The following is a 14,562-nucleotide window of genomic DNA, read 5'->3' as shown; positions in this document are numbered from 1 at the left end:
GCATTCCACCAAATAGTTCTACAGTATTTTTTTTTTTTATGTGTTAGTTTTGATGTCCGTTTGGGTACTCGATTACTCGTGCTTTTTACCCCTTTTTCTCCTCAATTTCGTGATATCCAACTGGTAGCATCGCCCCGGCCGCCACAAGCAGTTGCTAGAGCGCGATGGGACAAGTACATCCCAGCTGGCCAAACCCTCCCCTAATCCAGATGACGCTGGTCCAATTGTGCGCCGCCTCATGGGTCTCCCGGTCGCGGCTGGCTGCAACACAGCCCGTGTTCGAACCCGGATCTGTAGTAACTCCACGTGTAGTAGCTAATGGGGATCCTAATAAACTAAACCCCAGATCTAAAGGTGACAACACACCCTCGTAAAACTGACCATCCTACCGATCCTCGACTTCGGTGATGTCATCTATAAAATAGCTTCCAGCACTCTACTCAGCAAACTGGATGCAGTCGATCACAGTGCCATCTGTTATGTTCTGTTTCCGGGAGAGACACAGTTCCTCTATGGGTTCCATTACAGAATTGTGATGTTAGTTAAATAATTCCGAATTCCGTTCTAACTCTACATAATGGTCTGGCTTGGAAGGTTATTCCTTTTCAGCCAGTAGAATATAGTATTGTTATTTACGTTAAATCGTTCTTGTGTGTTGCATCACTCAAGTTTTTCTTACTGTAGTTTGTGTGCGCGCCACCCCTCACCCATTATCTATCACCTGACATTTGGCCATGACCAACTTGTCATGCGTGTGTCTGGGATGGACTTACGGACCTTTTTAGGCCACACACACACACACACACACACACACACAGATCCTTAGGCCAAGTGGAAGGATTGCACTCCCCATTTCAGAGGAGATGAGGGGGAGTCAAGGTACTGAGTGTTGAGAGGCCACATGGGCAGCCTGGTCACTCTGACTAGACATAACAGTACATGTTTGTTTTTACCTGTACTATGTAACTCAAAACTGGCCCCTCTTTGGACACGGTGTTAACTAACTGCCAGACGAGCTTCAATGCCATACAACTCTCCTTCCGTGGCCTCCAACTGCTCTTAAACGCAAGTAAAACTAAATGCATGCTATTCAATCGATCACTGCCTGCACCTGCTCGCCCGTCCAGCATCACTACTCTGGACGGCTCTGACTTAGAATACGTGGACAACTACAAATACCTAGGTGTCTGGTTAGACTGTAAACTCTCCATCCAGACTCACATTAAGCATCTCCAATCCAAGATGACATCTAGAATCGGCTTCCTATATCGCAACAAAGCCTCCTCTCATGCTGCCAAACACACCCTTGTAAAACTGACCATCCTACCGATCCTCGACTTCGGTGATGTCATCTATAAAATAGCCTCCAATACCCTACTCAATAAACTGGATGCAGTCTATCACAGTGCCATCCGTTTTGTCACCAAAGCCCCATACACTACCCACCATTGCGACCTGTATGCTCTCGTTGGTTGGCCCTCGCTTCATACTCGTCGCCAAACCCACTGGCTACAGGTTATCTACAAGTCTCTGCTAGGTAAAGCCCCGCCTTGTCTCAGTTCACTGGTCACCATAGCAGCACCCACTCGTAGCACGCGCTCCAGCAGGTATCTCTCACTGGTCACCCCCAAAGCCAATTCCTCCTTTGGCCGCCTTTCCTTCCAGTTCTCTGCTGCCAATGACTGGAACGAACTGCAAAAATCTCTGAAGCTGGAGACTCATATCTCCCTCACTAGCTTTAAGCACCAGCTGTCAGATTAGCTCACAGATCACTGCACCTGTACATAGCCCATCTGTAAACAGCCCATCTGTCTACCTACCTACCTCATCCCCATACTGTATTTATTTATCTTGCTCCTTTGCACCCCAGTATCTCTACTTGCACATTCATCTTCTGCACATCTACCATTCCAGTGTTTAATTGCTATATTGTAATTACTTCGCCACCATGGCCTATTTATTGCCTTAACTTACCTCATTTGCACTCACTGTATATAGACTTTTTGTTTTCTTTTGTTCTACTGTATTATTGACTGTGTTTTGTTTATTGCATGTGTAACTCTGTGTTGTATGTGTCGAGTTGCTAGGCTTTATCTTGGCCAGGTCGCAGTTGCAAATGAGAACTTGTTCTCAACTAGCCTACCTGGTTAAATAAAGGTGAAATAAATAAAAATTAATACATGTGTGAGAGACCATGTTGACATGGGTGAATGGCATTACCACTAAGCCTATTTCGACTCCCATCATTTAATTATGGCATTTATCTATTGGACTTGACCCTTTGGATGGAACTGACCCAAAGTCCCTAAACTAGAGATGGTGGGGAGAAAGAGGAGCAAACAGAGTGGGAGGAAGAGAAGGAAGGGTGGTGAAGCCGAGTAATCTAATTGGTTTTCAAGTGGGATTAATTAGTGTCCAATGCAGCTAGGTTAATTCCTTCCCTTCCTCCTCTTTCCGGCGTCAGCAGTCTTCTCAGGTCAATCTCGCTCCCTCTTTCGCACTCTTTCTCCTTCCTTTTCAGTCCAACAGTCGGTCTTCTCTACTTATCCTGGGACAGTAGCGTTGGTGGCCATTTGACCTTCTAAGAACCTTTAGTGACGGGGCTAACATTAGGGGGGGTGTGTGTGTGTGCGCTCAGTACCAGTTAAAAGTTTGGACACAGCTACTCATTCAAGGGTTTTTCTTTTTACTATTTTCTACATTGTCGAATAATAGTGAAGACATCAAAACTATGAAATAACACATGGAATCATGTAGTAACCGTAAAAGTGTTAAACCGATCAAAATATATTTGAGATTCTTCAAAGTAGCCACCCTTTGCCTTGACAGTTTTGCACGCTCTTGGCATTCTCTCAACCAGCTTCATGAGGTAGTCACCTGTAATGCATTTCGATGAACAGAATTTCTTTCCTTCTTAATGCATTTTAGCCAATCAGTTGTGTTGTGACAAGGTAGGGGTGGTATACAGGAGATCCTTGGCTATTGACTAATCAGGGACACTTAACCTGTAAGCTGATTGACAGTTTACGTTTTACCGCAGAACCAAACCCAGACTTGACCAGAAAGAAAACGGGGATGGACCTACCTGAATTTGTCCGCTGATTTCTCATATATTAGTCTCAAATGATGGTGTGACGTTCACGTTGGGCCCAATTCTAGCAAACAAACAGCAGAGACCTGAGGACACCATCCAACCTGGAACTGATTGAGTGAGTAGTGGTTGGTCTGATGTTATTTTGAAAGCCAAGAAGAAAAATAAAGTACATTACAATTATATATTTAAGGGGACTGAATGCTGAATTGAAGCTCCCAGGCTTGCAAGGACAGACCAGATACAAATTCAATTGGCACTAAGGTGTGAAGTAAAAGGTGTCGAGGCCTTTGCGCCCAGAAAGTGGCAGGAATCCCTCTCCTGCTGTTTAAAGACCATTCACTGGCATTTTCTAAAATAAATCTGCCTCCAGAAATAAAAGCTTCTCCCAAGTGGGTGTGACACCTACTCCCGTTGCCTGCTGCACTGCTGCTTGGATTCCACCTGGCGATCTGTTCACCGTCTGCCCTGGCCTGTCTCCCCCATGTCTGGTACAGGTACCCCACCACACTCACCCCTCCCGAGCTTCTGCTCGCCTCCAGTACTCACGCACTGTTGGGTCGAGTGACTCTGAACTCACGATGGCTAGCCCCAAGTCGTTAAAAATAAAATGTATTTCTTGTGCATTTTGCTATTTGCCTCATGACTGCTGCATACGTTGTAGTCAGCAAACTTTCTTTACCCAACCGTGGGACAGACTGTGTTCCCACACTCGGGACTCTGACTCTCTATTGGTAACGCAGACCTTTGGCCTGCCATCCTATTCTAACCACCTTTCGCCGGCTTTGTATTCATGTCACCTGATGGAATTGCTGTACAATATGATCTTGTTGCTATCTGATGCAGATGTCATAAATCAGCACTGCAGAGCTCTCCCTGTCCTATGCCGTGCCTTGATTGTATTACTGTTGATGATTTCTGTAAATGTGCATGTACACTCTGGCCCATCTACTGTTGCTAGCCCCAATTCTAACTTGTGCTCTGATATCTGCTTCACTGATTTCTGCTCTCGTAGAAGCCTGGGTTTTCTGCACGTTAACACAAGAAGCTTATTACCTAAAATGGATCAATTGAACGTGTGGGTTCACAGCTCCAATCCAGATGTGTTGGTCATTACTGAGACGTGGTTAAGAGTGTTTTGAATACTGATGTTAACCTTTCTGGTTAAAACCTTTTTCGGCATGACAGATCTTCCAAATGTGGGGGAGGGGCTATTTTTACGAAGGATCACTTTCAGTGCTCGGTTGTCTCCATTAAATCTTTCCCCAAACAATTTGATTTGCTGGTTTTAAGCTTTAACCTTTCAAATAGCTCTTTGTTGACTGTTGCTGGGTGCTATCGTCCTCCATCAGCACCGTACCCTACCTGCCCTAAGCTCTCTCCTGGCCCCTTAAGTCTGAATTTGTCCTGCTTGGTGACCTAAACGGGGACATGCTTAAACCACCTGACCAAGTCCTAAAGCAATGGGACTCCCTAAATCTTTTTCAGATTATTACCAATCCCACAAGGTATGACTCCAAACACCCAGAAATGGCTACTCTCCTTGATGTTATCCTCACAAATAATCCTGATAGGTATCAGTCTGGTGTTTTCTGTAATGACCTTAGTGATCACTGTTTTACAGCCTGCGTTCGTAATGGCTGCTCATTGAAACGACCTGTCCGGATTTGTCATAGACGCTTGCTAAAAAATGTTTTAATGAGCAAGCCTTCCTTCATGAACTGGCCTTTGTAAAATGGTATAGAATCCGCTTGATCCCCACTGTCGAGCACGCTTGGACTTTTAGAAAATATTTTCAATGGTATTGTTAACATGCCCCCATGAAAAGAATGAGAATTAAAAACAAGTTTGACCGTGATCTTGCAGAGTTACTCCACCTCAAGTATTGCATTTGGTGAAAGGCTCAGCACACTCAGGCTTACTGGCTCTCGTTCAGGCAAATGAGAAATACAGTTAGGGGGGAAAAAAGTATTTGATCCCTTACTGATTTTGTACGTTTGCCCACTGACAAAGAAATGATCAGTCTATAATTTTAATGGTAGGTTTATTTGAACAGTGAGAGACAGAATAACAACAACAAAATCCAGAAAACCGCATGTCAAAAATGTTATAAATTGATTTACATTTTAATGAGGGAAATAAGTATTTGACCCCCTCTCAATCAGAAAGATTTCTGGCTCCCAGGTGTCTTTTATACAGGTAACGAGCTGAGATTAGGAGCACTCCCTTTAAGAGTGTGCTCCTAATCTCAGCTCGTTAGCTGTATAAAAGACACCTGGGAGCCAGAAATCTTTGATTGAGAGGGGGTCAAATACTTATTTCCCTCATTAACCTCTCTAGGGTAGGTGGCACCAAATCGTCTCACCTACGTAACAGCCAGTGGAATCCTGTGGCGCGTTATTCAAATACCTTAAATGCTATTACTTCAATTTCTCAAACATATGACTATTTTACAGCATTTTAAAGACAAGACTCTCGTTAATCTAACCACACTGTCCGATTTCAAAAAGGCTTTACAACGAAAGCAAAACATTAGATTATGTCAGCAGAGTACCCAGCCAGAAATAATCAGACACCCATTTTTCAAGCTAGCATATAATGTCACAAAAACCCAGAAGACAGCTAAATGCAGCACTAACCTTTGATGATCTTCATCAGATGACACACCTAGGACATTATGTTATACAATACATGCATGTTTTGTTCAATCAAGTTCATATTTATATCAAAAACCAGCTTTTTACATTAGCATGTGACGTTCAGAACTAGCATACCCCCCGCAAACTTCCGGCGAATTTACTAACAATTTACTAAATTACTCACGATAAACGTTCTCAAAAAGCATAACAATTATTTTAAGAATTATAGATACAGAACTCCTCTATGCACTCGATATGTCCGATTTTAAAATGGCTTTTTGGTGAAAGCACATTTTGCAATATTCTAAGTAGATAGCCCGGCATCACAGGGCTAGCTATTTAGACACCCAGCAAGTTTAGCCTTCACCAAACTCCGATTTACTATTAGAAAAGTTTGATTACCTTTGGTGTTCTTCGTCAGAATGCACTCTCAGGACTTCTACTTCAATAACAAATGTTGGTTTGGTCCCAAATAATCCATAGTTATGTTCCAACAGCGGCATTTTGTTCGTGCGTTCAAGACACTATCCGAATGGTAAATAAGAGTTACGAGCACGGCGCATTTCGTGACAAAAAAATTCTAAATATTCCATTACCGTACTTCGAAGCATGTCAACCGCTGTTTAAAATCAATTTTTATGCCATTTTTCTCGTAAAAAAGCGATTTAATATTCCGACCGGGAATCTGCAATTAGGTAAACAGACGAAAGAAAATAAAGCATGGGGTCGACTCGGGCAGGCGCCTAAGCCCATTGTCCTCTGATCGGCCACTTGTCAAAAGCGATAATGTGTTTCAGCCTGGGGCTGCCTCGATATCGTTCAGCTTTTTCCCGGGCTCTGAGAGCCTATGGGAGCCGTAGGAAGTGTCACGTTACAGCAAAGATCCTCAGTCTTCAATAAACAGAGGCAAGAAGAACAACAACTTGTCAGACAGGCCACTTCCTGCATGGAATCTTCTCAGGTTTTTGCCTGCCATATGAGTTCTGTTATACTCACAGACACCATTCAAACAGTTTTAGAAACGTTAGGGTGTTTTCTATCCAAAGCCAATAATTAAATGCATATTCTAGTTACTGGGCAGGAGTAGTAACCAGATTAAATCGGGTACGTTTTTTATCCGGCCGTGTAAATACTGCCCCCTAGCCCTAACAGGATAAAATGCTTGGTAAGAAGAATGCCCTTCTCCCCACCGGTGTGATTACTATCTCTGAGGGTTTGAGCTTGAGGTAGTCACTGCATACAAGTACTTGGGAGTATGGCTAGACGGTGCACTGTCCTTGTCTCAGCACATATCAAAGCTGCAGGCTAAATTTAAATCTAGACTTGGTTTCCTCTATCGTAATCGCTCCTCTTTCACCCCAGTTGCCAAACTAACCCGGATTCAGATGACCATCCTACCCATGCTAGATTACGGAGACTTAATTTATAGATCGGCAGCTAAGGGTGCTCTCAAGCGGCTAGATGTTATTTGCCACCAATGCACCTTATAGGATACATCGCTGCACTCTATACTCCTCTGTAAACTGGTCATCTCTGTATACCTGTCGCAAGACCCACTGGTTGATGCTTATTTATAAAACCCTCTTAGGCCTCACTCCCCCCTATCTGAGATATCTACTGCAGCCCTCATCCTACACATACAACACCCGTTCTGCCTGTCACATTCTGTTAAAGGTCCCCAAAGCACACACATCCCTGGGTCGCTCCTCTTTTCAGTTCGCTGCAGCTAGCGACTGGAATGAGCTGCAACAAACACTCAAACTGGAGTTTTATCTCAGCTTTATCTCTCCATTCAAAGTCTCAATCATGGACACTCTTACTGACAGTTGTGGCTGCTTTGCGTGATGTATTGTTGTCTCTACCTTGCCCTTTGTGCTGTTGTCTGTGCCCAATAATGTTTATACCATGTTTTGTGCTGCTACCATATTGTGTTGCTACCATGCTGTGTTGTCATGTGTTGCTGCCTTGCTATGTAGTAATGTTGTCTCTCGTTGTGATGTGTGTTTTGTCCTATATATTGTTTTTATTTTGTAATCCCAGGCCCCCATTTTGCTTTTTGGTTGGCTGTCATTGTGAATAAGAATTTGTTCTTAACTGGCTTAAATACAAATAATTATTAAATTCATAGTTGAGGTAAGTAGACTTAGTAGTTTGGGATTTTGGCAATGAAGCTCTTTATCTACTTCCCCAGAGTCAGATGAACTTGTGGATACCATTTTTATGTCTGCTTGCAATTTTAAAGGAAGTATGCTCTCTAGCGTTTACGCTAACACTAGTTAGCAACTGCGCAATGACTGGGAGTCTAATGGGAACAGCTAACATGTAGACTTCGTCATTACTCTAATCCTAGTTAGCACTGAGTTGCGAAACAACATCTTGTTTCCTTCATACTGTACGCAGCGACTTAAAAATGGTATCGACGAGTTTATCTGACTCATCGCCAGATAAGTCAGATAGTGTCCAGCAGTGGTTGGAGCCTGAGCATATTGTTATGGTCTAAGTAAACTGCCATAAAAATATCCTAAAGACCTCTTGTCCACCTCTTCTCTCTCATCTCTCTCTCTATATCTCTGTTTCCCCATCTCTCCTTCCCTTCCTCTCTCTCGCTCTTTCTGTGTCCCCATCTCCTCCCACTCCTTTCTCCCCCCCCCCCCCCCCCCCCAACAGACAGAAAGCGTTAGCCAGCATTCCTGTCGCTCCAGCCCTTCCACAGCTGAAGCCCTCTCTCAAAGCATCTGTATTGTGACCCAGCAGCCATTGTTATAACAGGACAAAGCCCCTATCAAAGCCCTGCTCAGGGTCAACTGGGGCCAGCCTTAAAACACGCGCACACGCACATGCATGCATGCACGCACGCACACAGGGGGATATACAAACACGCTTTAGATACAGGGGATATGCGCAGCCAGAGCCCAGCCTAATCCACTGCCTTAATGTGTGTGGGCCACGAAGGGACATGCTTCTTTACCAACTGTTTTGGTGAAGTTAACTGATGCGCTCTCTCTCTACAGAATGAAGCTCGATGGAGGGATCCTGTGGTTCACCCCTCTAACTAAATCCCTTCACCGCCCTTTGACCTCGACCCCAAGGCTGGCCCTCCGCCACCACCCTTCAACCTCGACCCCAAGGCTGGCCCACAAGGTCACGCCCCCTTTGAACCACAACATCACGAAGACGGCAGAAGATGAAGACTGAAGGCGCTCGCATTTTAGTAAAAAAAAAATTGCCCTAATTTTTGTTTGCTCAGTGGCTGGTTTTGAGTCTGCTCTTGTCGTTGAAGGACTTTAGATATAAAAACATTTATTTCTGATCTACAGCGCAAAAAGTGAGCTTCGCTCAAACACAGTATCACTGCAAGTTAATAAAAATAATGATAGCCAAATAATAATACAACTCTTAGACTGGGTTGAGACTGGTCAGTAGAGTTTACTCTTAAGTATTACTCTTATCTTAGAGTTTACTCATCTTCTCACTGAGAAACTGCTACATGTATTTAAAGCCACATAGTGCATTTGTTATTCTAACATGGTTTATTTAGTATTTTTCTATTAGCAGAAGATGGTACTGGACTCAACGATAGTCCCAATATTTTCCATAAAAGACGCAAGTACTTTATTTCCACTTAAGGGCCTTATTAGCACAGGTCTGGCTCATGGATGGATATAATATATATACACACTTGTCTGTGCTCTTTAGGCTACAGTCAGGGCCGTAACCAAGGTTTTTGTGAGGTCTGGTTTTTGGGGAGGACGATGAAGCTCATTTACTGCATTTCTATACAATTAAAAAAAAAAAGCTATTTGTAGAACAGCAAAAACGAGCTAAAACGACCCCCGCCATTATCACCTTGGCTGCTGTAGGTTCATTCATTCACCTCAGTCGATCTATAAACATATATTAGCTATACAATTGTAATGTTATATCCCTGAAAGGGGGGAAATAGGAGGAATGATTTCAAACTGACCCATAGCATCAGCGACTGTTGAGTCAGTTGTAATGATGAATTGCATAAAATCACATTTTTACACGTCTCTCTTCTCAAATTACATAGCATTAACGTTTGTATCCCTAGGCATTACTAATCAAGCTCTGCACAAACAGACGTCAAAGGAGCACACAGATCGTATTATCACATGCACATGAATTATTAGAATATTATGATTCTCTATTAATATCAGTGATGTAGTGGTAAAAAAAAGAAATGGGTAAACTATAAACTCCAGGGGTAAACAGCTACCAATATAAATGAAAACGTATGTAATTTTTTGTGTACTGTATTGTTTGCATTTCGATTTGAATGTAATGTCGGCCTAGGCCTATAGGGAAGATGGCCATGTTGAGATGTTCATATTGAAACAAATTTTAAGTTCCTTAACCTGTTTAAAAGATTAGTACAGATTTTCTCAGGGGCCCAGGCCCAAGTTTGGGAACCACTCCTTCTCTGCTTCCATTGCAGCCTGCCTCAACCTTAACACTGAGTTGCCACATCACTGTCTGTCTCAGTAGCCTATTCTCTGTAAAGCAAAGTTATTGTGAGATCTTAAACGATTTATTTGCTCCTGTTGAGGTAGGCTTCGTTTAACATTAGCTTCTTACTTCATCCTTCTAGCTGGCCCTCGGCCTGTGCCACAAGAGGGTAAAGTTAGCCGTTTGAGAGAGTGGTGAATGTGCTGCTAAAAAGGAAAATCTGGGAGGCAAATCCAGGGGACGCAGGCGAACATAACGAACAAACCACTGTTCCTGATTCCAACTCGTTCGCAAAGAAGCCGGCGTGATTTAAAACAGTCAGATCAAGAACGTAAGCGTTCTGAGCTTTGATCAATGCTGAAAGCAATATTCAGATGTTGACCCATAATAGATTATTTTTATTAGAAACAAATTAGAGGTCCGGACCGCTGTGTCCTCGTAGTTACGGCCCTGGCTACAGTGACTCACCACACACGCGATGCCCCCTGTTGCTGTGACTCCACTAATCCATCAGTAAGTGTGCTGGGTGACACACGGGGCTGGTGTGACGTTAGGGGTTCCAGTAACCTGACTCTACCCCCCCCCCCCCCCCCACCCCCCAAGGTGCAACATGGACACACACCTCTGCCAGCCCCTAACTTCCCTGGTTACGCACGTTAGACCCCTCACATTGCCAAGCATGTAGGCTGGCCGTAGTGAGGGAGAGAGCGCAGGGGAGTGAGTGTCTATTCTCGGCCTAAACTGGGATCCACAAGAACCAGTTCAGAGAGGTTTTCAGCCTATGACGACTTTTTACTTTAGGGTTAGCGCTGGGAAGTGTAGCTACAACAAAGGGTTAAATACAAGAGATGAGGTACAAGGTAAAAATACGTTGTCTAATATGTTGCTTGGAGTCCGTTTAGAAAAGTTAGGGGGGAAAAAACGTGTCAGTGCGCCACTTAAGAGGAGTGATCATGTTACCATCCTAACTGAAAGACCGCTGTAGGTTGTCCTCTTCATTTTCTTTCATTTCAGTATTTTGACTCGTGTGCCATGCCTTTTAAAAAATATATATATCCCTAAAAAAAAATGTACCCTCCTGTCTCCCTTCTGAAAGGCTGGAAGCAGTGAGTTCTGCTAGAATACTGTTGTGTATTTTTCTGTGCAATCTCTGTCAGCCTTTTTATATAGTTAACCCACTATGGGTGTAGGTGGGAGGAATGGGGAGGGGGGGGCAGAGGGAGAAGATGTTAGTGGCACTATTGATTGCGTGACTGGAGTGTTAATTTTATTCGCTCACCTGATTTATTCCCTCGCTCCCTTCCCCCTCCTTCCCTTCCCTCTTTTTCTAGATCCCTTAGTCATTTGATGATGACTGAACCGAAATGTCAGTGAAAAGAAAAAAAGAGCTTGATGCTTGTTAGGAAGGGAGGGGGGGATTAGAAGGGCTCGAAAGTATCATGGTACGTCTTGTCGTTGTGTTAACTAAAGTATGAAGATGATGATATATTTGTTGGTACAGAATAATGGACTGTGGAAAAGGTTGACCCCCCCACCCCCCAGGCAAAAAAAAAAACAGCCTGTCAGATCCCATTTGGTACAACCAATGTCTTATATGGTACAGTTGCAGTGCACAGAACCTACTGTTACTGTATGTTATGGAAAAGGAACGGTTACTATACCTACCCAAGGCTGAAACCATAGAACTAGAATCCTCATTCTAATTCTGTGGTTGGAACACATTTTAAAGGCTGTACTGTGATTTTATTTAGTTTTGGTTACGCTGCAGCGCTTTTCGGCTTTGAGCTATTAGATTTGAATAATACAAAAGCTTTATTTTGGCAAGACTTTCTGTGATTTAAGAAGTCTTACTTAGGCTTGATTATTAAAATAGGCTTGATTATCGATACTCATATCAGCCTTGTTCTGTACTATTTGGTGGATGATGATTCTACTTTGTTCTGTTGATGATATATTATAGGCCAATATGATCGGGTCCCACACTCCTTACTAGCGATGTATTGGACACGCATTCTCAGTAGTGTGCTACTAGTGTGCATACTAAGTAGTATGCTAGTGTGGATGTTGGAACAGAGCCGTAGCATTTTGAGTTAACAATAATAACAAACCCTTTTAGGAAATAATGGGGAAAATCTAATAATAACTACATAATATATTACAGAGGAACTAAACGGTACTGCATAAATGTGCAACAGTATATCTTTTTTTTTTTTAACTACTTTATAGAAAGAGCAGAAGTTAAATCTCCATAGTTTTCTGGGTGTTGTGTTGATACTTTTGATTGAACTCTTAAAGACGGGGTTTAAAATCATTTTTAAGCTAAACGGAGACAGTGGGATAAACTTGTTTTCAAGAGTGACAATGTAGACATTTAGCGGTTTTGTAAAAAAAATAATTTAAAAACAGAAAAATAAAAAAGAACCTCTGCCTAATGTTTTGTAACTTCCGATTTTATTTGCTGCTGTGTAGTATTACAAAATAACCATTTGAATGCTGTTGATTGATGGCAACCGTGACGATGTCATTTTCATTGCTACCTGTGTTTTTGTTCAGAATTTAATGGCATTGTCATTTAGCTTTATGGAACAGACAGTTCTTCATACGGTGGAGGTGTTAATCCTCATGTGCATTATATTTCTCTGCAACGTATGTCCTTACGAGAAAAAAAAGTGTTAAAACAAAAAAAGAGAAATTATTTAAATATTATAGTATTTTTTTTCATGATAATTGCGCCTCAAGGCACCTTTTTTCTTTTTCACTTCAGGAGGGATGGGGGTGAAGTCCTAGCGGAGGAATTTGGAGCATAGTGTTTATATTTATCCAACTTTTTTGCTTTCAATAGAGCTATTGCAATAAAAGTGTTCATGTACATCTTACCACCACAACTGTCCCTCATTTATATTTTTGTGTATGTACGTATTAGTAAGCCTTGTCTGAGCCAGAATGGCCTGTGGGGCTGGAGTTTATCTACTGTTTCTGGAGCATGAGGCAGAGTTGATGTACAAGTACAGCAGTGAAGGCTGCTGAGGAGGATGGCTGGAATGGTATCAAACATGGTTTCCATGTGGTAGATACCATTCAACTGACTCCATTCCAGCCATTTACTAGGTGCCATCGTCCCCTCAGCAGCCTCCACTGAAGTACAGTATACACACAGTCCCCTGTCCAGGGGTATGTTGTGTACTACATATCATAAGTTGACTCTTTGGCCAATGCACAGTGACTGTTTCAAAAGGTCTATACCCAGAATGCAACTGGCCAACAACAGCCACTGACTGACAGTTGGACAACCTCTCTAAAATAAAATGTTGACCTTTTAACAGTTGAGTGCTCGAGTTACCTTTTGGCTCAAACAACTTATACCAGTGTTTACCAACTGTTCCATTTAGTTGTTCACTATGATCAAAAGCGGACCCTGACAGCAGTGGAATTCGAACCCACGCCCCCAAAGAGATTGGAGCGCCTTAGACCACTTGGCCACACTATCACCTAACCTGTCACACAACTTTGTTTGTTTTGGCAATCCCATGATATCCTATCTCTTTACTGAACTTGTAACCTTTGTGCACATTTCACACTAAATATCTACGTGCCATTTCTGAAAAGACTGCATGTACAAAAATATAGAGATTTATATGCCTAAACCTTCCCGCACAAAGGCTTAACCTGCAAGGAGATTAACCTAAAGAGTCCCTGCAGCCAGCTGGTTCTGGCAACACAATTGCACCTAACCAAATTAAGAGAAAACAAAAAGAACTACTTGACACATTTAAAAAAAAAAAAAAAGAATCACTTAGAGCAAAATAATTGAAATTATTGATTACCACTAATGTGGGTCCAATTAAATGAGAGCTGGGACATTGTAGGCCTGTAGGGTACTTCGCAAGTAGGAAACCATCACAGTCAGAAACGGTGATCATGGAAATGAAATGGGAAATATAAGCTCATTTCTAACCATTTTAGAATGCAAACATGTTTTATCTTTGCTCTTCTCACTAGCAGCAAATGATTGCATCTTATTATATTTCCTTTTTTTATTTTTATAAGTGTCATATCCCCCCCATTTGCACAAAATACTCAGCATGGTCTCATACAAAGCTTACATTCTTGTTAATCTAACTGCACAGTCCAATATACAGTAGCTATTACAGTGAAAGAATTCCATGTTATTGTTTGAGGAGTGCATAATTTAGAACATGAAAGTTATTAATAAACATATTAGGCACATTTGGGCAGTCTTGATACATGTTTAACAGAAATGCAATGGTTCATTGGATCAGTCTAAAACGTTGCACATACACTGCTGCTGTCTAGTGGACAAAATCTAAATTGCACCTGGGCTGGAATAATACATTATGGCCTTTC

At 42.4% G+C, this 14,562-nt stretch overlaps 1 protein-coding gene across 1 annotated transcript in view; it reads left to right on the top strand.

The window, feature by feature from the left end:
* The window catches only part of LOC115198586 (insulin receptor substrate 2-B), a 39,582-nt gene extending 26,503 nt beyond the window's left edge, over positions 1–13,079 (top strand). Inside the window, exon 2 of the mRNA XM_029760636.1 lies at positions 8,742–13,079. Coding sequence (XP_029616496.1) covers positions 8,742–8,746 — 5 coding nt within the window. The 3' untranslated portion in view covers positions 8,747–13,079. The remainder of the gene's footprint in view (positions 1–8,741) is intronic.
* Positions 13,080–14,562: the final 1,483 nt, after the last annotated feature.

The sequence above is a fragment of the Salmo trutta genome, chromosome 8, assembly GCF_901001165.1.
Source record: "Salmo trutta chromosome 8, fSalTru1.1, whole genome shotgun sequence".
Taxonomy (NCBI): Eukaryota; Metazoa; Chordata; class Actinopteri; order Salmoniformes; family Salmonidae; genus Salmo; species Salmo trutta.
This window is presented reverse-complemented; position numbering and strand designations above follow the sequence as displayed.